Source organism: Daucus carota, chromosome 7, assembly GCF_001625215.2.
Source record: "Daucus carota subsp. sativus chromosome 7, DH1 v3.0, whole genome shotgun sequence".
Lineage (NCBI taxonomy): Eukaryota > Viridiplantae > Streptophyta > Magnoliopsida > Apiales > Apiaceae > Daucus > Daucus carota.
The window spans coordinates 38,508,723-38,534,159 of NC_030387.2; the positions used below are offsets into that span (position 1 = coordinate 38,508,723).

General features: G+C 37.8%; 4 protein-coding genes across 4 annotated transcripts; 2 read left to right on the top strand and 2 right to left on the bottom strand.

Moving 5' to 3' along the window:
* The first annotated feature begins 2,783 nt into the window (after positions 1 to 2,783).
* On the top strand, positions 2,784 to 4,639 carry LOC108195423 (transcription factor PRE3). Its single transcript, XM_017362383.2, has 2 exons — positions 2,784 to 3,234; positions 4,139 to 4,639. The coding sequence occupies exons 1-2, from the start codon at positions 3,094 to 3,096 to the stop codon at positions 4,286 to 4,288; spliced, it is 291 nt and encodes a 96-aa protein (XP_017217872.1). The 5' UTR covers positions 2,784 to 3,093; the 3' UTR covers positions 4,289 to 4,639.
* A 5,931-nt stretch (positions 4,640 to 10,570) lies between these two features.
* On the top strand, positions 10,571 to 14,110 carry LOC108193417 (vacuolar protein sorting-associated protein 29). Its single transcript, XM_017360051.2, has 4 exons — positions 10,571 to 10,704; positions 10,844 to 11,000; positions 12,816 to 12,953; positions 13,381 to 14,110. Exons 2-4 carry the CDS (start codon positions 10,869 to 10,871, stop codon positions 13,669 to 13,671), a joined length of 561 nt encoding a protein of 186 aa, XP_017215540.1. The 5' UTR covers positions 10,571 to 10,704; positions 10,844 to 10,868; the 3' UTR covers positions 13,672 to 14,110.
* A 299-nt stretch (positions 14,111 to 14,409) lies between these two features.
* Positions 14,410 to 16,620, bottom strand: LOC108195479 (uncharacterized). The gene is made up of 5 exons (XM_017362443.2): positions 16,368 to 16,620; positions 16,230 to 16,279; positions 15,466 to 15,589; positions 15,286 to 15,384; positions 14,410 to 15,193 (listed from the first exon to the last, which is right to left on the bottom strand). The coding sequence occupies exons 1-5, from the start codon at positions 16,534 to 16,536 to the stop codon at positions 14,574 to 14,576; spliced, it is 1,062 nt and encodes a 353-aa protein (XP_017217932.1). The 5' UTR covers positions 16,537 to 16,620; the 3' UTR covers positions 14,410 to 14,573.
* Positions 16,621 to 17,108: 488 nt separating this feature from the next.
* LOC108195018 (uncharacterized) lies at positions 17,109 to 25,283 on the bottom strand. The gene is made up of 6 exons (XM_064082118.1): positions 25,115 to 25,283; positions 24,821 to 24,870; positions 24,397 to 24,520; positions 24,268 to 24,308; positions 18,450 to 18,507; positions 17,109 to 17,827 (listed from the first exon to the last, which is right to left on the bottom strand). The coding sequence occupies exons 1-6, from the start codon at positions 25,281 to 25,283 to the stop codon at positions 17,208 to 17,210; spliced, it is 1,062 nt and encodes a 353-aa protein (XP_063938188.1). The 3' UTR covers positions 17,109 to 17,207.
* Between the last annotated feature and the right edge of the window lie 154 nt (positions 25,284 to 25,437).

Consider the following 25,437-nt stretch of genomic DNA (forward strand, 5'->3'; position numbering starts at 1 on the left):
TAGAGCCAATGATTAATTACTTTCTTGTTAACGGAATCTCCTGCTTCATGACCAACCATTCAATGACCACGTTAATTCTGAATTATTAGTCCTGCTAAATCTGAGGACTCTGTAATCATATCATAGATTAATAGAGTACTAATCTGGGAATCCGCTAGTTCGCTAGGCAGGCGACATGTTTATGTGGTGCCAACTTAAACATGTCTGCTTATTATGTCCTATGTACGTAATTAGCAAGAAATGGTTTCCAGAAATAGAAATTCCTAAGAATTACCTGTCTAATTTGTCATCAATTGTATAGGATTCCTCAGTTTTTATGTACTGAATATCTACTTTATTAGTATATACAGCTGATTATAACTAGCTACTGTACTACTGAATACTGATCACTGATCTCTGGCTGGCTGGCTTACTGAAATTAATTCATGATTAGCAATTTAGCATATCTGATTAGCGATGATACTACGTTAATTATAATAGTCATTAAGACTATATGTGGAAACTGGAATAATGACCCTGTGCCTCTTCTTGCAGCCTTTAAGGCTAATGACTAATTCAATGGCAGCAAGTTGAAGAAAACACATGCATATTAAGCTAGTTGTCCAACTTGCTGAATGCAGTAATGAGCAAAATCTACTGGTGCAGTTCAAATCATATAGTCAGTTTTAAAAATGTTGGTTATTGTATGACTTCCCTCATGGACTGACTCAACTGGTTGATGATTTCGATCCATTAAGTAATCAGAATTCAGAACACTTAAATTAACTCTTCTGCTCCTCAACAGCTAGTTGACAACTGAAACTATCAGGTACCCAAATCTACTTATTCGAAATGAAACAGCCTACTTGCACAGATTACTCTAAATTCTAGTAATGTGCTCTTTTCGTCCCAAAATAAATATCGTTTTAACTTTTTGCACACAATTTGAGGTGTTGAAAAACATATTTCTATATTTTATTTTTCAGTTTTTAATGAAATAAAAATTTACTTACCTGAAAGAAGTCAAACTGACGGTTATTATAGGACTAAGGGAGTATTATTTAAATTATGACTATTTCGACTATCTATTATTTAAGCTTCGGTTATTTCGGGATCCTGATTTCGCCCTGCATCTAATATTGTGATCCGTAGTGTGTAGATCATGTCGGCAGTGGATGAGGTACAAACATTGCAGTATGAGTTCGAAACATTAAATTAGCGAGGGACAACATTGATCGTTATTTGACAACGATATTAAGTTGACGAGGAAGGAAACAAAACAGTTATGGGGGAAAGGAAACCGAAATATAACGGCCATTCCCATGCATTTGATATCAAGATGAGTCGCTTGTGGGACGGTGTGTTGTGTTCTCCTCTTCGTCGAGTACCCACGTGTCTTGTTCTTTCCTTTCATTTCTATAACCCGACTATCCATGTTGCTTCATTACTCGCTAGTCAACTCACTCACTATCCTTGGACTAAATACACTGGACACTCCTCACCGTATATATTTTCGGAATCCTGATTCCGTCACTGTAATACTGATGATCTTAACCAACATTTTTTTTTTTTGTAATTATTTTTACATGTTTAGTACTGTAGTACTAACCAAGATGAAGCACTTACTTTTGATTGGTTGTTTGAGAAATATATTTATAGTGAAACAGCAGTACAAAGAAGTGAGGTTGATGTTTGCATAATTAGAAGAAATGAGGGTGAAGAGTAGAAAAGTATAATTAGGTCTGGTACCGGCGGGGGAGCAACCACAAAATGCAGAAGCCCAGTAGTCCACTGTAACATGGTAGGGCGTGGAAACACTGACAACATTCAACATTAAACAACCTAATCAATTAATCTCCTCTCTCCATACAGGCATATGTATGTAGTTACTCCCTCCGTCCCCCTGAGTAGTATACATTGGGGGAGGGAGACGCGGCACGGACTTTAATGCTCTTGTAAAGTGTAGTTGTGTAATTTATTTTTAAAATTTTCTTTTTCTGAATTAAAGTTTGGATGTTATATTTTTATTCAGAAAAAGAAAATCTCAAAAATAAGTTACGGAACTATATTCTATGAGAGCATTGAAATGCGTGTCGAACAGTTGAAAAGAAACGTATACAATTAAGGGACAGAGGGAGTAATAGTTATAGAAAACAAATTGTTTTACCATCTCTTTATAATTACATAGCAGTGTAGTTATTATTATAATTTACTGATGACGGAGAATAATCATCATGCTTAGATTAATACTTCCGGCCACAGTTTTTATTTCCCGGGCAGGGGTGGAATTCTGGATTACATATCATGTTCGTCGTTGGTAAACGGATCACGTTCATGTCAAATTAAAATTACATGAAATTGAATATTTAATTTTAAGATAATGATATTCTAGTTTCAGTTTATTTTTGAATTAAGCGAATCATTTTCGAGTTTTTGAGTCCTTTTCAAATTTTATCTCAGTAGTAGATCAGATTACAAACCGAGTCAGGTTCATGCAAGATTTCAGAATTACGTGTCATGTTTGTATTCGTAAACAAGCCAAGTTTAGGTCAAACTAAAATTACATTAAATTGAATATTTAACTTTAAAGACAATAAAATTCTAATTTTGGGTATTTTTTGATTCATCGAATTATTTTCGCATTTTATCTCGATAAATCAGGTTAAAATTGGGTCAAGTTCATCTCAGATTTCGGCCATTTAAGAAAAAATGGAGGAGTTCATGATATAAACAATGTGAAAGTACCAAACTCTCCCCTTCCATCTCTTTGCCTCCCTCCCTCGGGCCTATTTAAGTAGTACAACCCCATTTCTTTCTCCCATGCAGTTGTCTAGATATCTCATTCCTCTCTCACTTTCACTCATCACTCTACCTCTTATCTTCACTACACTTTATTCAATCTAGAGCACTATATACAAAACACAACATACCCCCACCTCTTAAATTTCTTCTGCCCCACTCTCATTTAAGTCCTCCGGCCATCCTGTACATTTGTTTCGATTATTTCCACATATTACATTTTTCTCGAATTTCTGTTTATAAATACACAGCTTCTGCAGACTGCAACATACACATATTTTCTACAACTCAAGTAGTGTGTACTATACTTTAAAAATGTCTAGCAGGAGATCTTCTCGCTCAAGACAGTCATCCGGTGGAGCTTCCAGGATCACCGATGAGCAAATCAACGATCTCGTCTCCAAGTTGCAGCAGCTCCTTCCGGAGATCAACCGCAACACCAGGCGCTCTGACAAGGTGTGTACAATTGAATACATATATACAGATAAATCTTTATAAATGAATATTATCAGAATCATGGGAGGACCTGTTAAGGGGCGAGGGGCTAAAATCCCTGAACTTGGAAAAATAGGAAAATGTTATTTTTTATACATATAAAAATTATAACAGTTTTTTAAGAAACATGAAAAATATAACATGTTAACTATTCATATGGAAGTAATTAGAAGTATGCAAGAAAAATTGGATAAATATATACAGTTAAATTTTTTAAAAATGAATATCCTCGGGATCAGAGAATTTATACATCCAGGGTAAAAATAATAAACCGTCCAATAACAAAGAGATGTATTATTTTAATTAGCTGGTTATATATTTATTTAGGAGCATCTTTTGTAAATCTTACCAGCAGGCTCATATTTAATAATGAATTTTTTTTCTAATATTCTTTATATACATCTGGATTTGCATGGAAGTCTGAGTCTGTGGATTATAAGTATACATGAGCATGTGCTAACCTATATATTATTGAGATATTAAAATACCTTCTTCTCAAAATACTCATATTGTTTGTAGCTCAGTATATATAAAATGATATATCTGTGTATATATTTGTGTGGACAATATTACTGTGCACATAATCTATCAAAAAAGAAAATAAAACCGTGCACATATACATTGGCGGAGCCAGGATCAAATGTATAAAGGGACATCATAACTCTAATCACATAGTTCAGCTGGAGGCACCTGTTAATAATACATGTGGGACCCACAAAAATATAGTTGTTTTTTGAAAGTTGGAGGGGCACGAGCCCCCAGGTGCCCTAATGTGGCACCGCCACTGCACATATAAATAGAAAATAAGAGTGTACACTGTACTGTATGGGATCGGAGTTTGAGTAGGGTAAACATGCACGTGCAGGTATCATCGGCTAGGGTATTGCAGGAGACCTGCAACTACATAAGAAGCCTTCACAGGGAAGTTGATGACCTCAGCGAGAGGCTGTCGGAGTTGCTGGCCAACACTGACACCACTCAAGCTGCCTTGATTCGGAGCCTGCTCATGCAATAGCTCCGTCACCATCGTTATCATCATCATTATCATTATCATTCGACTTCTAGCCAGTCGATGTATCAGATCGGTCCGATTACATGTTATACTACTTTTGTCTGTAATTTTGCAGTGTCTTATAAGTACCTGTACTGGTTTGCTTAATTTTGATCATTAGGGTTTTTGTCAACCCAAAGATGCAATGCCTTGCACTTGGATGATTCCACTTTGTATCAGCATAGTATAGTTGATGATTTATCATGGAAACTCTTGTGTCTCTTAAGATAATTAGCTTTGTAATAATAAATGGAGACTCGCGTTTTCCTGTATCTTCCAATTTTCTTAGTCAATGTACTTAATTATGTGATGTTATATACTCCATCTGGTTACGTACGCATTTCGAGGTTCCTATAAATTATAGTTTCATAATTTTTTTAATTATTATTTTTTTGAATAAAAGTTTAAATATAATTAAATTTTATCAGCAAAAAAATAATTTAAAAAATTATTAATAAACTATACAATTGAATGAGACAGATTGAGTGACTGATTAGTTATTTTTAATTGTTAATCATATGTGTAAAAGTAATACAAAGTTCTTCTATATTTTAAGTTGGAATTTAAGCAACCTAAACACCCCTCTAATTGTTTAACGGGTACTGGTAAGTCTGGCTTTTTTGTTCAGACAAATAAAACTGATTTTTCTCCGGAGATCGAACTGATATATCCTCGCATCAATGGCCACCCGAGAGCTTTTACCTTACTATCTATCCGGCCAGCTAAAAATTATAGTTAAAAGTAAGAACATGCAATTTATCCTAACAATCAAGTAGCTAACGACCGGAAACTTCTTGGGTTATTGATGGCCGGGAATCAGTTGATTCCGATCCGAGTTCTTCAAATTTGAATAAGTTCGACAGCAGATCAGTAAATCTTGGATTTCCTTTCTCAAATTATTAACATTTAGGGTCTACATTAATTAAAATTTTGTTCGTCTAGTTGGTCTTTGACTCTTAATTTTTCGACCAGTTTACCAACATATATTGCTACAAATACAACATTTTATAACGGTTAACTTCGTATTTTACAGGTTCATTTTGATTCAACTTAAGACTGATATAATTCGAAAAACTCCTATCCCAGTCAATACTTTAAAACAAATCCAAAAAATTATTTTTCGGTCAATATTTACGGATCAAATTCATGTTACATTCTCAAGTTTGATTTTGCTACTCTTGTCACCAGTAAATAAACATGATAGAAATCTGTTTCCTCAGTCAGCTCAAATTTGGCCCTGCAGTGCGGCTAAATTATAGAAGAAAGTCGGAAGGTACGAGTAAACGTAGAAACACGAATCATTCATAAACATTGTTTTTAAACTCTGAACATTTTTGCATAGTAAAACGTCAAAAACATCGAAATTGAATGTAGGAATTGTACAAACTGTCGGCACTTATTTCTCAAACATTCAGAACTAACAGCAGCCTTTATTGTACACCTAAAGAGTGCACACGATTAACGTTCGTACATATATGAATGACATATATCGGGGGTTGCACTAAATGGCTGAGATGGAATTTCAAACAATTCAAGACTAATTTTTTTTAATATATATTTGTAGTGAACTTCTGATCTTTTATATTCTGCATGTGATATATAATATTGGTGTTTAACAATATGTCGTTACATAAACCCTCAAGTTTATCCGCTGAAATTCAGTTAAATTCAACTTCAACTTATCCAATATTCTTGAGTATATTTGATATTTGTACTTTAGCCTCCTTATTTTTACGTATTTTTTTAATTTTATTTCAAATTTTGTTTCTTGTCATGTTATATCTCTAAATTTTAATTTTCACTTTATTTTACATTTTTTTGACCAAATTCTGTCCCTATCGATTATTATTATTATTGCGTGTTGTGATAAAATATTGAAATTTACATAAATCTGCCCGCAAGTGTACATGTTGACTCCCGAAGGGAGCAGAATTTGTGATGATTATGTCTCATCCATCAGTGCCCGCAAGTGTACATGTATCCTCTTGGTCACAGGTTTGACTCTCGAAGAGAGCAGAATTTGTGGTGATTATGCCTCCTCCATCAGAGCCTGTCGCTTATGAGTTTACCCAGTACGCACCCGAAAGATAGCGGTCGCGGATTTCTACGTAAAGATTGAAAATGTATAGAAACATAGTTGATACCAAATCGAAAATATGTCAAAACAACAAAGGATGTAAAGTACTAATTACTCCTCACTCTTTCAAGAATTTTAAATCGGTGTTTCTGATATCTCTTAAGCTCAGTTAAATTGAACGTCGGCCTCTCTTACCCTTTTAACGGATTATAGATTCCGTGCATGTAAAATATAAGTAGATGACCCATGTAATAAATGCATTATTTCACATGAGTTAGTTGGGTACACAGAACACTGTTTGTACGGGACGGTGAAAATTACAAGTGATGTGATTCACCGCATGTACACACGTAAAAATTGGAATTTTGCTGAAAACTTTATGGGCATTGTCACCTCAACAAATTGTACTAGCTGACTTACTGTTTCTGCAGTACTGCTTGCCGTGATGTTTTATTCAAGGGAACCGACCCATCTGATGCCCCTTTCACTAATTAATTACATATCAACCACGGTAACTAATTTTCATGGCTCCACTTTCATTTCTCTGCTCACTGGAATCGCCTAGAACATGTTGTATTATGCTTGCAGATGGAGAACTCGGGAACAAACATCGTCTGAGAAATGCAGGAACCTATTTATGATTGCAGACAACCGTTGCACATAGTTTCGTAGCCATTTGCAGATCGCGGTGCTGTAAAAGAATCTTATGCGGCCGTGATCACCTTATAATTAATCGCCTGCAATTGTATGCATAGAAAGTTCATATAACGTGGGTGTTTGGGCGGGGCTTAAAAGTCCCGCTTCTAGAGTTTTAAGTTAGAAACATTTATTCGTATCGTATCGTTTGTGTAAAAAGTTGAGAAGCACTTATAAAAAGTTAGGATTCCTAGTTTTTGTTTCAAGATTTCTACTTTTTTCCCAAACACTTTAATCACTTATAAGTTTTAACTAACTTCTAACTTCTACTTCACTTTTTTACTTTAAACAAGAAGCACTTATTTTAAGTTCACCAACGACCCCAACATCCCATATCGGCAAATAATAATTGATACATGATTGTATTTGGAAATTAGAGGTTTGAGGTAAAATTATTTCAAAATATAATACATAAATTTTTAAGAATAAAATAGTGGTTAGAAACTAATATACACACTCTTATCCGTCATGTTAGCATTGATTTTTAACGGAAAATACTTATTTGTTAATTACCCAAAATCTCAGGGCACATCGATCTGTACAGATAGCTACCTGTAGTGGAACATCAATCCGGTGTTTCGGACTTCCTCAGAACTCAGATGCATTCCCCGCCATTCCGCGTACCTAAAATGAACTGAGATTGGCTGTCCCATATACGTTGAAAGAGTAATACCTGCGGCTCGGATTTTTCCAAAAGCTCAGAAATACAATTTTGAGTTCAATGATAATACACACAACGATAGAAACATTATAGAGACCAACCATAGAACCCTCACCATTATTCTTGTACATGCCAAAAATATCAATATCTAATATTATGTTTTAAAATTATTTTTGAATACACACAACGATAAAAAAATATGAAAAAATATTTACATATAGATCCTAAAAATCTATTGTAGCAGAACTTTACTGGTTCTATGGTTCTATTTTAAGGACCGGTTTTCCTTTAATCGCAACTCCTAAATTTTAATATTAAATACTAATTATATCACCTACACAGCCTAAAACGTTTCATTAGCTTTCGGCACCACTAGAATTTTAACAAAAATTTGTGTATAACTATGAAAACCTTAAATATTATGTAAATTTAGTGCTTGAAACTTATCAAAATTAATATATGCTTTTAAGTTTTGTCCAGATAAAAGAAAATATTCATCACAAAAATTTATAAATATTAACAAATATATGCAGAGTAAAAATATATTAATCACAAAATTTTACAAACATTAACCAATATATATAAGTTATATTTATCATTATATCACTTTTTAATTTATAAATTTTAGAGATAAAAAATTAGAAAATTCATATTTAAGAGAAAATTAAAAATTTCAAATCTCAAATTTTTAACTAAACATCATAAAATATTTATTTATTTATTTTATAAAATCTGAAAATTATATGTTAAAATAAACTAAATATATTTATAATGATATAAAATTTATTATTTTTTCCAATGACATGATATATATAAATTTTAATTAAATATAATTAACTTGACTTGTTTATAATTAGGTCGAAGAAATATATATGTAGGGATAAGATCAAATAAAATTTTTTTAAAGTTACGAACTTACAAATTTTTTTTTTTTAATTTTTTTTATTCTCGCACCCTGTTAATCCTTAGTTATCGAAAGTATCTATGTTGAAAATTATTGAAAAAACATCACAATTTTAAAAATAACACATAGATAAATCGTGCATTCAACACATTTGAGGCTGGAGTTCAACATTGGGTGTACAACATTAATTATCATTGTGTTGAATATTATATACTTTTATATAATAAGTGTAGGGGAGATAATTTGGTTGCATGGTCATATGGTCCAAAAGCTTATCATATGTTGGATCTTATATTGAATAAATAAGTACCATTAGATTAGAACAAAATTAACTTCTAATTCTATAAGGCAACTTATATCTACTTGCATGTTTATAATTCTTTTTCTGAATCCAAAACAAATTTTGTCTTTCATATGTTTATGATTTTTTTAATTCAAAATAAATATTTCCTACCAGTTTTAATTGTAGAATCATATAAATCGCACCGTCGCAAAATTATTTTTATCTAATATATTTCAAAATTTCAAATTAATGACCATCACAAAATTATTTTTATCTAACATTGGCTTGATTACAATAGTTTATTTGAAGTCATTAATGACAATGTATTTTATACTGCATTGTCACTGTCGGATGATCCAACATGTGCAACCAATTTTTTTTTTTTTTACAGAAACAAGTCTGAAATACAATAGTTCTGACTTACAAACAAATCATAATTTCACATTTTATTTAATTGAAAATTTTAATTTATTATTTATAAATTAAATTCTTTCACACCACTTACAATGTATTTAAAAAATTTATAAATAATTAAAAAGCTCATGTGTCTTGCACGGGCTATAAGTTAGCATTTATAGAGATGCACGAGCTATAAGCTAATATTTATAGAGATGCTTAAACTATAACTCTGGATTTGAGTAGGGTATAAATATTGGTTATATAATATATTTAACGTAGTTCTTACATTTAAAATTTAGTTTATATACTTCTCTAAACGAATATAATACGTTTAACGTAATTTTTGCATTTAAAATTTAGTTTATGTGCTTCTCTAACACATTTTTAATTGATAAAAAATTTGTAAGTTTGTACCAGAACCCTCCTCCACTAATATATGTATTATATTGAACTTTATGAACAACATGTCAATTAAATTAGAGTTAAGTTCTATGGAGTACATGAAAACATTGGAGTATTGGAGTACAAATCATAATATTTTAGTTTAATCATAAATAATATCTCTAATTATCCAAATTCATATATAATTTATCATTTATAAATAATATTAAACATAATTATCAATTAATCATTAATATCTTTCAACTTTATCAAGTATTGTTGTTCTGCTTATAAGTTATATTGCAGAACATAATGTCCTACGTTTTATAAAAGTAACTATTCTATCTTTTGGTTACAATGTTTATGTTATAGAACATAATCTGCAGGTTGTCGGATGTTTATAAATATTGTAGAACAAAAAAATTAAAATTTAAATGACTAGATTATATTGTACTAATCTTTGTACTGCAGTACTCCAATGTTTTTTGTACTCCATATAACTTGACTCGTTAAATTAAGTATTACTAGCCTTTAACCCGTGCGAAGCACGGGCGAGTATAGAATTCGTAATTTATTAATTATAATTTAAATTTTAACATCTTATTATTAGTATTTTAGTATTGATGGATTGGATTTTAACCATATTATATTTACCAAGTGATTATATTTAAAAGAATAATGATGGAGTTTTTATCTTGTACTACATCTCAAGTGTTTGTAATTTAAATGATATAAAACTTTTTAATATTGTAAGAGTAAGAGAAGTCTACACGTGACAGACCTGTATTTAGAAAAGATATGACCAAACCAAAATTTTGTACGATTACGAATTATACACCTAGATTCCTTGATTAGTTAAAAAAAAAGGTATTATCCCTCGATTAATTGATCAGCTAGGACTCTTCCAAACTCCAGAGCCCCAATTGATTCATAACTCTCCGAGCAATACAAACACCGGAGACCATCAAGTCTACTTCAGGTTCGATCAGATCCCAGTAACACTATCTCTACATGCGTTACACATTTAAACTTCATTTTGATGCGTTTGCACATGATTATTATTTGATTTGATCGGTATTAATTGCTGCTGATACATATAATCGATTGGGTCATTGCAGAAATTAGGGTTTTGATTTCTTGAAGATGGTGTTAGTGTTAGCATTGGGCGATCTTCATATTTCACATAGAGCACCTGATTTACCTCCTAAGTTCAAGTCAATGCTTGTTCCCGGCAAGATTCAACATATTATTTGCACGGGAAATTTGTGTATCAAGGTAATTGGTTTTTGATTCTTTATATACCCTTTTATTGTTTTTATCAAATTTTTAATCGAAATTTTGGTTAAGCTGATTAAATGTGTGTACTGTAATTTTGCGGATTTGATGTGCTTACTGGGGTTCCTGTTTACTAGTTGGAATTGGTTATGTATATCGTGTTAGTCTGTTTGTGATGGCTAAAAGGGAGTTATGTCAAAGATTTAGTTATGCGACTAATTTTTGCCTCAGTAAAGTGGAATTTTATGTTGTAATATATGTAGTTTTACTGTTTTAAATGATAGATGTTCACGGATGCAACTTGTACTATAAGGTTTGGTTTTAAGGTTTTTCCCAAATTCATTTATATTTGTTATTTGAATTGCCTTAGTAAAGTTTTTCCCTGGTAACTCTGGCACTTGTGAAATGTGGGAGAGTTGACAACTTCACCTGTTGAATAGTTACCCATACTGATGTGAGAGCCGATGTATGAGTAAAAACATTGATAAACAAGCATAGGCGCAGGGTATAACAGGAGGTCCCTGATTGTATGTGAAGTCGATATAGCTAATCACATATGTAATCAAAGTATAACTAATTCCCGCGGACATAGGATATCATGCTAGATAAAGAAACTTGATTATAAATCTACTAATGACATCATCCTCCTTATGGTGATAAATATGGGTTAGTATAGAGTTCACAGACATGTGTGCCATACTCTTATGTTGTGTTTGGTTGGGGTGAATGAAAATGGAGGGAATGGAATGGATTTGAACTATAATTTAGTTGAATGTATAATAACTTCATTCATTACATCATTCCATTCCTATCACTCTTAACTAGAGCTCAAACCCTCAATTTTGTGAAGGAATGCTCCATTCCTTATCATACCTATTTTCTACCCAAATCTTATCACACAAAATTTGCACTCACTCGTTTTTTTTAAAGTCCTCTCTTCTGCACTCTATTATTATCCTTTATTTATACTCATTCCATTCCATTCCATTCACCCCAACCAAACACAACATTAGTGCTTCTGATAAATAGATACATAGTGCGGTAAAGTTTTGCTTCTTTAAAATGTATTACTCTGTTTTGAGGGATGCGGGGTGTTCTGTTTTCTGGTCGTTTTTTTGGAGTTACTGTGGTATACACTTTTAGGCATTGCAATGTGGAACTACAGTATGTGGAAATGTTTATTGTACTTCATATCTTGTTTAGGTAACTGAAATCCTTTGCCATTACCTTAAAATCTTTTCCATCCACGAAATTTTATTATTTCTGTCATTTTGTGTGAAATGAGTCTGAATCACCTTCTCCACCTTCAGTTTGTGGCACATAGCATAGCAAACTAAAGGTGACTGTCTGTAATTCTGTATATATATTTGATATCCTTTATGCCTTGTCTATTTTAGTAATTTACATGTTGTGTCTATGGTATATTTGTATCATATGATTCAGATATTACTAATATGACGGGCTATGTATTATTTACAACCTATAATGCAAATCATGATATCCTTTTTTCAACTTACAAACAATTAGTGATGCTATATTAAAGGGCAAGCTTAGGCTTTCCTTGGTATGGCTTTTAGTAGCATCAAAATGAGCTATAATGTTCTAATTTACTCCATAACAGTTGGTTATTTCACTCTTGCAACAAGACGTGTTCTCACAAATTATGTGTTTCTAGGTAACTATCCCTTAATTTATTATTATTATTTTTTATTGTGTAGTCATTTCTCATGGTATGTAGTGCCTTCTTTTGTCTTGGTTCTGAAAATCTTTGTCTACTGTGTTCTTCTCTTCCTAATGATGATGCTAAATTTATAGGAGATTCATGACTACTTGAGGACTATCTGTCCCGACTTGCATATTACTAGAGGCGAATATGATGAAGAGACACGGTATCCTGAAACTAAGACACTGACCATTGGTCAGTTCAAGATTGGAATATGCCATGGTCATCAGGTTTAAATCTTGTTATTCATTTAGTGCACTGAACAGTAATATCTTAATATAAAAGTGTTGGCAGAATTTTATGATATCCAGTTTATACTATATCTAATATTTACCATGTACTTACGGTATGGACTCAGAAAAGTATTCTTATACATGCTGACATCATTATATACAATTCTTGTTCCTTTCATTTGTCCGTGTGACTTTCTGTTTGCAAATTAATCTACTCACCTTGTGAATGTTCAACATGGTTGCTCAATTATAAACTTGTTATGTTTAGCCTATTTGTAGTTTGCTGAAAAGAGTATACACCTAAATATGTGTTTTACTCGATGAATAAACTGATTTGAGGATTTAGTTGTTCCATGAACAGCTTGGATCACTCTAACCTCCGATTTTAGGGGAAATATTCTGATAGTGATTATATATTTTGAAGGTCATTCCAAGTGGGGATCTGGATTCATTGGCCATGCTTCAGAGGCAGCTTGACGTAGACATCCTAGTAACAGGTCACACCCATCAGTTCACAGCCTACAAACATGAAGCAGGAGTAGTCATTAACCCAGGATCTGCAACTGGGGCCTACAGTAGCATAACGTACGATGTTAATCCCAGCTTTGTTCTCATGGACATCGATGCACTCCGTGTTGTTGTCTATGTTTATGAACTTATCGACGGGGAGGTTAAGGTAGACAAGATCGATTTCAAGAAGACAACTACAACATAGTCCTTTTCTCAGATTTTATGGTTCAATAGTATATGCTCTCTGAGTCTCTGGGGATCTCTTGATGTTGTTAACCAAGTATCGAAGGTCATCATTTGCATGTTGCTGCAGTTTTGCTGTTGCAGATTTTACTTTGCAGTACACACCTAATTTCTTTTGTTGTCGATTTGTGAAGGTTGCTAAGTGTAGTCAGCTGAAGCAAATAAATTATGCTGATGGGTACTTACTGGAAATATTATGTTCACAGTTCCGTCAAAGACTTGGTTGTTTAGTTTTATATGGTTTGTTCAAGGCTAGTTCTAAGTTTCAAGTTTGTGTATGGTTTCATTTTAGGCGAGTTTTAAAGGTAACCTGATAGGCAAAGAATTGCCCAATTTGTACAAGCTAATGAACATATTATCTATCACCTTGTATTCTCAATGTGAGTTGTTTTATGTCCAAACATGTTGGCATGTATCATGTTCTACAGGTGAGCCAGGTTATATATGACATGTATCATATTGATCAAATGTTTCATGATTCGGGGCCGTTTTGTGGGAATGGGTATCTCATGGGGTGTGAAGATGATTTACGGTTAGAATGAGATTTCCATTCCATACAATAAATTTGTAATCCAAACACCAAGACATGGGTTTGAGATTTCGATTTTTTTAACCGGACTCATTAACCATGACTCAAACACCCCTTCGGTGGTTATATAACAGAGCAACAAGAATTTTAGTTAATTGTGAATATTGAGAATTGGCTTAAAGATGCAACCCATCTGCAAATTTTCTTGTTGATAAGAAAAGATCAACCCTTTAAGGCTTTAACTAGTTATTAGACTGGGTAACTACAATGTTTCCACAAAAGCACAAGTACTTGAAGAGTTGAAGAATAAAGATAGGCTAGCCAAATGCTCCATTCTACTCTGTTGTAAACCTGTAGACCATAATGTGCTCATAAGTGGCCCCTGGATTTACAATCTGTGAAGGAAAATTTGGCTGATTCACGGCATCAGGAAATCCTTGAGTCTCCAGGCAAAGTCCAGCGTGCTTGTGATAAATAAACCCGAATTTGCCCTTCACACTGGCTATCATGTTACTGGTATAGAACTGAACTCCTGGTTGATTAGTCCAGAGCTCCATCTTTCGCCCGGATTTACTGTCATGAACCATAGCAACCTTGTTAAAATGCTTCTTACTGGTGCCATCTAGCACATAATTGATATCATATCCGTCTGAAAGTTCACTGATTCTGCTTCCAATCTCACGGGCCTGTAGGAAATCATACGCTGTCCCTGCCACAGGCACAATTTGGCCTGTAGGAATCAAGTGTTTATTAACCGGGGTGATCTTGGATGCTAATAGTTGAATGGTGTGTGACAGAATGTCACCGCTGTTATGCCCTGCCAGATTCCAGTAAGTGTGTGAAGCTAGGTTTATCGGAGTGGCCTTGTTCTTAGGCTTTGCTTTCATTTTAATCGCCAGCTTATCTGTATCCATCAACATGTATGTAACTTCGACTGAAACATCACCAGGGAATCCTGTTCCATTAAAAACAATTCCAAATCTTAAACCAAGATACCTCAAATCAACAACGAAATCGATACAATCAAGAATCTACAAGAGTAAATACCATCTTCACCATCCGGGCTGTTGTAAGTGAATGTAATATGGCTATTCGCCTGGTAATCTTCAACTGTCCATACCATCTTGCTGAATCCCTTTTTACCACCTGGCATTTTATCCCGCATTTCATTATCCGAATATCTGATAAAAATAAATAAAAATTCTACCTTGCTTGAATAGTATGTACCATGGAGAGTGTTATTGCCATCATTAGCCGACAAATGATACACAACACCGTTCAGAGTAAAACGAGCGTTTCCAATCCTGTTAGCCACACGCCCCACAAGAGCACCGAAGTATGTTGTACCATTCTGTATAACAAACAAATCACTCATTAAACCATAATATCAATTCTTCGAATCATTCGAATATGCTACCAGCAATATACGTGAAACTTGTTTAGTTTTCTCTTGATGATCATAGATAAAAGAAGCATCACATTCTATATCAGATTAATAATTCTTTTAGTATTTTTCCGACAAGTCATTCATTTTCTTCTGAAAATGACTGTAAACTGATTTAACCAATCGGGTTTATTATTAAAGTGTCCACCATTCTCTCCAAAAACTACCATGTGACTACCCGATCTCCATGAATACTCATTTTAGCCACCAGAATCACTATATATATCATTATGTTAAATCTTGAAAAATAATTAACGAAAAGCTTAATGAAATCCTAAGCAGCAAATGATGTCGAGTAACAAGGATTACAAAAAACAACTAGAAGCAAAGATTATAAAGAAATATAGAAAGATTGTAGTAAACACATAATCTATTTGTTAACTATTTCATTAATATTTTTTCAAGATTTAACGGAATGATATATAAAATGATTATAATGGTTTAAACGAGAACGGTGGACACTAGTACTATGATATAATACCTTGACCAATCTAACCAAATTGTAATTGTCTGAAACAAACAGTAAAAAAGTACAGAAGAAACCTACAGAGTAATCCTTAATGGAGTCATAACCAAGCACCACATCATCAAATTTGCCTGAAAAACAACATACAAACTATCAAACCATCATATTAATATAAATTAACATACTTAATCATTCTTTTTTCCGGAATAAAAAACAAACCGTTTCTATCAGGGAGCATGACAGACAAAACAGTAGCACCATAGTTGGTAACCTTGATCGAAAAATCGCCTTTTTTCAGTTCATAAATACCGATATCTCCTCCTCTACTCAGTTGAATCAAGAGATTAAACACTAAAAACACCAGCATTGATGATGAGAGCAGAGCCATAAAGCAGAATGAAAGTGTGTATCTCTTTATTTTGACACAGTCTTGGCAAGGATGAGTGTGTTTTGTGAGAGCTGGTTTGTCAGTTGTAACAAACAAGCGATTTTGGATATATATGATTATAAAAGGCTGAGCCTTAGCCATAGGCATCAAAATTCGAACATGACAAACGTGATATGCCACTATAAAAAAGCAATTTTGATAATATAGTAACTCACATTTGTTGGCATGCTTGCCAAAGTTAGAATAATGTAACGTAGAGTATTTAGGATTTAAGTATTTCAAAATTCTTGATTATGATGGGATTTTATATAACATAAAATATAATCAACAATATCACATAATCCATCATTAAAAAAACCATCATAATATACAATCCTAATTGAATATCTCAAGATTTTGATACAATTTTTGAAATTCGAGCTGAAAACACCTGAATTTCATGAGTGAATTTTTTTTTTTAAAATCCCAATTAATTATACTCCAACACGTAAACAATGATATTTTTACGTCTTTCGTTTTTGACACAATAAACTTAAAAATGTCTTTAAAATATTAAGTGAAACTATTATTTTCATATACTTTGAATTATTTAGAAAATAAAACTGACATATGTCCCAACAAAAAGAAAACTACTTGGAAGAAGAAAGACAAAGCTAGACAAAAGCTTCATTCTACTCTGCTGTAAACCTATAGAGCATAATGTGCTCATAAGTCTCCCCTGGACTCACAATTTGTGAAGGGAAATTCGGCTGATTTACTGCATCAGGGAATCCCTGAGTCTCCAAGGCCAGCCCAGCGTACTTCTGATAAAAAGACCCTGATTTTCCCTTCACATTGGCTATCATATTACTGGTATAAAACTGAACTCCTGGTTGATTAGTCCAGAGCTCCATCTTTCGCCCTGATTTACTGTCGTGAACTACAGCAGCCTTGTGAAAATGCTTCTTACCCGTGCCATCGAGCACATAATTGATGTCATATCCATCTGCAAGTTCAAGGATTTTGCTTCCAATCTCACGGGCCTTTAGGAAATCATATGCAGTCCCTGCCACGGGCACGATCTGGCCTGTAGGAATCAAGTCTTTATTGACCGGGGTGATCTTGGATGCTAATAGTTGAATGGTGTGTGACAGAATGTCACCGCTGTTATGCCCTGCCAGATTCCAGTAAGTGTGTGAAGCCAGGTTTATCGGAGTGGCCTTGTTCTTAGGCTTCGCTTTCATTCTCAGAGCCAGCTTATTCGTACCAATCAACATGTATGTAACTTCCACCGAAACATCACCAGGGAATCCTGTTTCATCAAAAATTACACTTTCTTAAAACAAGATATCTCAATTCAACAACAAAATCGATACAATCAAGAATCTACAAGATTAACTACCAACATTATACACCCTCTGTTTTGAAATACTCCCTCTGTTTTTTTATATGACGCTTTGACTTTTGGCACACACTTTTAAGTGCTTTGACCGGGTAGTTAAAAATATTATTTTTTGAATTTTCTTTTTCTGAATAATAATATATAATCAAAATTTTTATTCAGAAAAAGAAAATTTAAAAAATAATATTTTTAACTACCCGGTCAAAGCATTTAAAAATGTGTGCCAAAAGTCAAAGCGTCATATAAAAAAAAACAGAGGGAGTATAAGTCTGCTTGACTTTTTTGCACGCGGTTTTAAAATCTTTGACCACATGTTAAAATTTATTATTTTTGAAAATTTTCTTTTTTGAATAAAAATATATGATTGATATTATTATTCAGAAGAAAAAAATTCAAAAATAATGATTTTAAACATGCGGTCAAAAAACTTAAAAAATCAAACGACTGATATTTCAAAACGGAGAGGAGTACTTCTTAAAATTCTTCAATTCAACAACAAAATCGATACAATCAAGAATACGAGAGTAAATACCATCTTCGCCATCCTTGCTGTTGTAAGTGAAAGTAACATGGTGTTGATAGAGGAATTTGGTAATCAACAAAGATGAGGTTCATGGCCGGAATCAAGATCCGTGACGGTGGTTTTGGTCGCCGGAGAGTGGTGGTTGTTTGTTTGAGGGTGGCTGAGATCAAGGGAATATATTTCTGCTCTCGTTCTCACAACTCTCGATATATCCCCTTGATGTGCCTACGTACCCCTTTATATAGGGGATCAAGCCGTACGTAGTTCTATAGAACCAAGACTCCTAGTTTGATCAGGACTAGGCCTCTTGGGGATAAGACCAACCGTGGGTCGGAGACTTATCACTTAGAGTTCTACTCCAGTTAGAAGTAAGCCTTGAGACAACTACCTTAGAATCCTAGTCCAAGTACATCACGGATACGGCATCACCTCCACTACGAGAGGTGACACTAACCGCTACTCTTCGTAACATGGAGGAGACATTGGATAGAGTCGTAACCACTTCCATGAGGCGTATGGACGCGTCCTTACCCCCTAGTGAAGGTTCTCACTAAGAGATAAGACAATTGAGGAGCCAAGTTACACGATCGTCCCAGTCCCCCAATGAGGACTAACTCACCAGAATACAGGACCCGGACATATGATCGGCCTTCGTGTTACCCCTGAGGGCCTTCTACAACCATGATCACCCCAGGCCCCCGCACGAGGACAACCCGGCAGATAGCAGGACTGGGGATTATAGATCACGCCCGGACGTAACCCGGGAACTACCAGATGAGCCTGATAACTACCAGATGAGCTCTGGCACTAGTCTTCATATCCCTCGGAAGGGTAAATCTTCGTATCCCTCGGAAGGGTCGTCATCGAGACTCACTCAACCTCACACACATTCATCACCTGTGGGCGCGACCACGGAGGGCGCGCCCTTGACCCTTGTTCCTCATTCTCTTCACACTTCAGACACGTGACATCGTGCTCTTGAGACAAAGGGCCGCGCCTCCCGGATTACCCGCGGAGGGCGCGCCCTCTCCCAATTCACGTGGCCAAATGTGGCCAAATATGGTCAAGCCTCTCATAGAGGTTACACCTCCAAGGGGTACGCCCTCTCAAAGAGGTCAAACCTCTAAGGGGTACGCCCTCTCATTCAATGCGTCCACATGTGGGCGCGACCCCTGAGGACGCGCCCTTCATCTTCGATGTCTTGTCCCATGAGTCGTCTCAACAGGTCAGACATGTCTTCTAATATCCGAAGGCCGCGCCCACGGGATCACCCCGCCAAGGGCGCGCCCTTGGTCTTCTTCCCATGGCTATCCAAGATACTCCACGACATGCTCCCCCCTGCCAGGAGGCCGCGCCCTCGGAATTACCTCCGAGAAAGGCGCGCCCTCTATAAGATTACCAGGGACAAATCTGGCCATAACAAGTACTCCCCAAATTTTCTTGATATTGGAGATATTAGGGAAATTTTTACCCCATACCACACACCCTCTTCCGAAAGCGCGTCCGCGCATAGAGGCGCGACATAAGCCACTATTATTCCTCGACATTCCAAGATGCAGGTTGTACACAGACCTTGCAAGTATATAATGTCGGTATCTTTGATTATCTTAGCAAAGTGGCTAGACATGAGGCTGGCGCATCTTTATGATGTGTTCATAAGTAATGAGCAATCTTTATAAAAGAAAACAGGGGACGCGACCTATCTGTCGTTGACAGTGGCGCAGCTTCGCTTATTCCCTCCAAAGAACACATTCAACCATAACATTCGCGCCAATGAACTTCAACAAAAGAAGGGCGCGCCTTCGCGGTGCGAAGGTTGGTGGCTGTTTTTCAGCCTTAGTGTGTCCACGGTACCTAGGAACAGTACATATAAGGCGCGACTTACAAAACGGCGCCGCCTTGTTATAATATGACCCCCTTTTTTATCTTTTTCTAAAGAATTGCCTAAGCAGAGGGCGCAGCCTACGGCGCAGCCTTACTTGTAACGTGGGCTCTTTTGATCTTTTCCAAGGATTAAGTAGAGGGCGCGGCCTTTGGCGCAGCCTTACTTTTTCACGCGTGAATCACTTGCTTAAGAAATTCAAAAGGACCACTCCCCAGTCCATACATCATCCCATATGGGGCATCACGAATCTTATCGTGGTTTATATAACTCCGGTGCATCGCACGGGTCCCAGAGCTCATAGCTTAATGGGGAATCAATAGTATAAAGCGTTACCCAGAGCATATCATGGATATGTAAGATCCAGAGCGCGCAAATATAGTGTCCAGAGCGTATCATGAATGGTTAAAATTCATAGCACCCAGAGCTGGTCATTGATAATTAGGCAACTTTTGAAAGGCCTTAAGTGTATCATGGTCAAAGACCTTGTAGGTATCATGCTACGTTCATATAGAACGGAGGACGCGCTCTCATCAAGATGGACAGCTCCTTTAGCATGTCGGACTTGACCTGCACTCAATCATGTATACCACTTAATAATGACGATCAGTGTTACCTCATGACGTGCCCTGTTAGGGGGAAGGCGTGTCCTCCCGAATTATCAACCCTGGAAACATGACTTTGGAACTCGGGGTGCGTCCAACTAGGAGGAGGCGCGTCTTTGAAGCATCTCCCTTCTCAACCTTATTATCCTGGGGGCGCGCCCTCATGCGCTTTCTCGAGTGATAAGTACTTCCGAGAGGGCGCGCCCTAGGGAGGGACGTGACCTCTTCAAGACTAGTGAGCTCCTTCCTGAGTATGTTTGTCTTCACACAATATCATATGAAGCAATTAATGCATCAGACATACCATAGGACGCGCCCTGTCAGAGGGAGGCGCGCAATTCGTTCTCTGATAGAATACTGGTTGGATATGGCGTACCCCTTTAGGAGGGCGCGCCTTGTTGGAGGAAAGTGCGACTACTCCTCACGGAGAAACGGTGTACTTCTCTTAAAGGTAACACCATATTACCTGTGAATTTATACATGTAGTAGTCTTAGGGAACCAAATACCGAAGGAGTCTAGTATTACCTGAGGGCGTGCCCGGTCAGGGGAATGCGCGCACTCCTACGACTTTTTGAGCTAGGTTCCATCTCAATAACTCGCCCTTCGTAACTTTCCCGTTCATATCACCACATGTGGTCAGGCCTTCAACATGCGCCTCTCGCGAACCTCAAATTACTTGCTCTGGGGAGGGCGCGCCCTTTTAGAAAACCGTTGAGGCTTCCAAGGAGGCGATCTCCTTCTCGTAATGACTCAAACCACAACAGACTTGTTAGCAATAACATGCGAAAGCATTATGAGAATCTTACCCGGAGGTGCGCCTTCTTCGAAGGTGTTAGGGAATTCGTTCCTCGCGGTGGTAATTGAACACCACATTACTTGGAGGCGTACCCTGTCAAGGGGAGGTGTACCCTGCCCGGGGGAGGTGTTTAGGGCTTTTTCTTCCTTTAATTCATATTTAAGTGCCCTAAGTTGACCGGGCCAGCAGCTAATCCAAACGGACCTAAAAAACGAAACTTTCCACAATCGGAGTAGCGCGGGCGCGCTACCAGGGCGCACCGAGGGCGCGGGCGCGCCGCTCCAGGGCGCAGGCGCTCCCAGGGCGCACCAGGGCGCGGGCGCGCCGCTCCAGGGCGCGGGCGCTCCCAGGGCGCACTCAGGGCGCGGGCGCGCCGCTCCAGGGCGCAGGCGCTCCCAGGGCGCACCCAGGGCGCGGGCGCGCCGCTCCAGGGCGCGGGCGCTCTCAGGGCGCACCCAGGGCGCGGGCGCGCCGCTCCAGGGCGCGGGCGCTCCCAAGACGCTCCCAGGGCGCACTCAGGGCGCGGGCGCGCCGCTCCAGGGCGCAGGCGCTCCCAGGGCGCACCCAGGGCGCGGGCGCGCCGCTCCCGGGCGCGGGCGCGCCACATAGGCAGACCCCGGGCGCTACCAGGGCGCTCTAGGGCGCTCTTGATTTTCTTTCTTTTCGCTTCATTTCTCGACTTCCAAGCCACCGTATAAGCTTGGAAAAGTCCATACTCCCTCCACCTAGGTTCTTCGGTCCGGGGGAGGCGTACCCTCTTCGTAGGTGTCAAGGGATGCATTCCTCACGGTGGTCGACGGACACCACATCACCTGGAGGCGTACCCTGTCGGGGGGAGGTGTACTCTGTCCGGGGGAGGCGTACCCTGTTCGGGGGAGGTGTACCCTCTTCGTAAGTGTTAGGTCTCCGAAAATCGCATCCTTCACCGACTCCCCGGTCCAGAATACCTTGTTCGCATATTAGGTTACCTCCTAGAATTTCGTTGATGATCGTCCTCCTTCAAACCCCCGATGAAGGTCTCCTCTTCTCTTGTGCTCTAGCCATCGCCCTGCCGGAAAACGATCCTCCTCTACGTGCGAATCTCCGTCGTGTGACATCTCTTCCTCTTAAGATGATGATCTTGAATAGCCCCTCCTTCTAGCGCCAATTTGTTGATAGAGGAATTTGGTAATCAACAAAGATGAGGTTCATGGCCGGAATCAAGATCCGTGACGGTGGTTTTGGTCGCCGGAGAGTGGTGGTTGTTTGTTTGAGGGTGGCTGAGATCAAGGGAATATATTTCTGCTCTCGTTCTCACAACTCTCGATATATCCCCTTGATGTGCCTACGTACCCCTTTATATAGGGGATCAAGCCGTACGTAGTTCTATAGAACCAAGACTCCTAGTTTGATCAGGACTAGGCCTCTTGGGGATAAGACCAACCGTGGGTCGGAGACTTATCACTTAGAGTTCTACTCCAGTTAGAAGTAAGCCTTGAGACAACTACCTTAGAATCCTAGTCCAAGTACATCACGGATACGGCATCACCTCCACTACGAGAGGTGACACTAACCGCTACTCTTCGTAACATGGAGAAGACATTGGATAGAGTCGTAACCACTTCCATGAGGCGTATGGACGCGTCCTTACCCCCTAGTGAAGGTTCTCACTAAGAGATAAGACAATTGAGGAGCCAAGTTACACGATCGTCCCAGTCCCCCAATGAGGACTAACTCACCAGAATACAGGACCCGGACATATGATCGGCCTTCGTGTTACCCCTGAGGGCCTTCTACAACCATGATCACCCCAGGCCCCCGCACGAGGACAACCCGGCAGATAGCAGGACTGGGGATTATAGATCACGCCCGGACGTAACCCGGGAACTACCAGATGAGCCTGATAACTACCAGATGAGCTCTGGCACTAGTCTTCATATCCCTCGGAAGGGTAAATCTTCGTATCCCTCGGAAGGGTCGTCATCGAGACTCACTCAACCTCACACACATTCATCACCTGTGGGCGCGACCACGGAGGGCGCGCCCTTGACCCTTGTTCCTCATTCTCTTCACACTTCAGACACGTGACATCGTGCTCTTGAGACAAAGGGCCGCGCCTCCCGGATTACCCGCGGAGGGCGCGCCCTCTCCCAATTCACGTGGCCAAATGTGGCCAAATATGGTCAAGCCTCTCATAGAGGTTACACCTCCAAGGGGTACGCCCTCTCAAAGAGGTCAAACCTCTAAGGGGTACGCCCTCTCATTCAATGCGTCCACATGTGGGCGCGACCCCTGAGGACGCGCCCTTCATCTTCGATGTCTTGTCCCATGAGTCGTCTCAACAGGTCAGACATGTCTTCTAATATCCGAAGGCCGCGCCCACGGGATCACCCCGCCAAGGGCGCGCCCTTGGTCTTCTTCCCATGGCTATCCAAGATACTCCACGACATGCTCCCCCCTGCCAGGAGGCCGCGCCCTCGGAATTACCTCCGAGAAAGGCGCGCCCTCTATAAGATTACCAGGGACAAATCTGGCCATAACACATGGCTATCCGCCTTGTGATCTTTAACTGTCCATATCACCGTACTGAATCCCGTTTTACCTCCTGCCATATTATTCAAATTTCATCATCTGATGATCTGAAAATAAATATAAATTCAAAGACTTTACGTCTAATAGTACTATTGTAGTACCATGGAGAGTGTTGTTGCCATCATTGGCGGACAAATGATACACGACGCCGTTTAGAGTAAAACGAGCGTCTCCAATCCTGTTAGCCACACGCCCCACAAGAGCACCAAAGTATGTTGTACCATTCTGCGTAACAAATTAAACCATTAATCCAGAAAGCAATACATTTGTAACCAAATTGTGGTTGTATGGTTAAAATAGTTGTAAGCAGTGTTGTAAAAAGCGGGAATTGGAATTAATCGGTGAAGTTACGGAACAAGGATTAATCGAGGATTAATTGAATTAATCGGGGATTAATCGGATTGATCGGTGATTAATCAAAGATTTAATCAGTTCGACGAGTTACGGAACAGAGATTAATCGTTGATTAATCGTGATTAATCACCGACTTTTACAACAGAGGTTATAAGTAGAGAAGAAACTGACAGAGTAATCCTTAACGGAGTCATAGCCAAGCACCACGTCATCAACTTTGCCTGAACACCAACATGCATATTATCAAACCAAATAAACAATGTTATAAAACGGAAATCGATGATTAATCAGTGAAGATCAGAATAAGAATTAATCGGATTGATAGAGAATTAATCGAATGATTAATTGAATAATCAAAGATTTAATCAGTTCGACGATTTACATAACAGAATTAATCGACGATTAATCACCGACTTTTAAAATAATGATATATTACAGACACATTAATCATTCAAAAAAACACACCGTTTCTATCAGGGAGCATGACAGACAAAACAGTGGCACCATAGTTGGTAACCTTGATCGAAAAATCGCCTCGTTTCAATTCATAAACATCGATATTTGCACATTCATTCTGTTGAATCAAGAGAGAAAGTATTAAAAACACCAAGATTGATAATGAGAGATTAGCCATTGTGTATCTACTGCTGCTGGTGGTATAGCAGAATGGACGATGTATATTTATACTCACGGAGTCCTAGCCGACAGCTAGTTACAAGTCGAAACAAACATGGAATCCTGGATAATAATATTCAAAAAGGATATTTATTAAAATACAATCTTTTGAT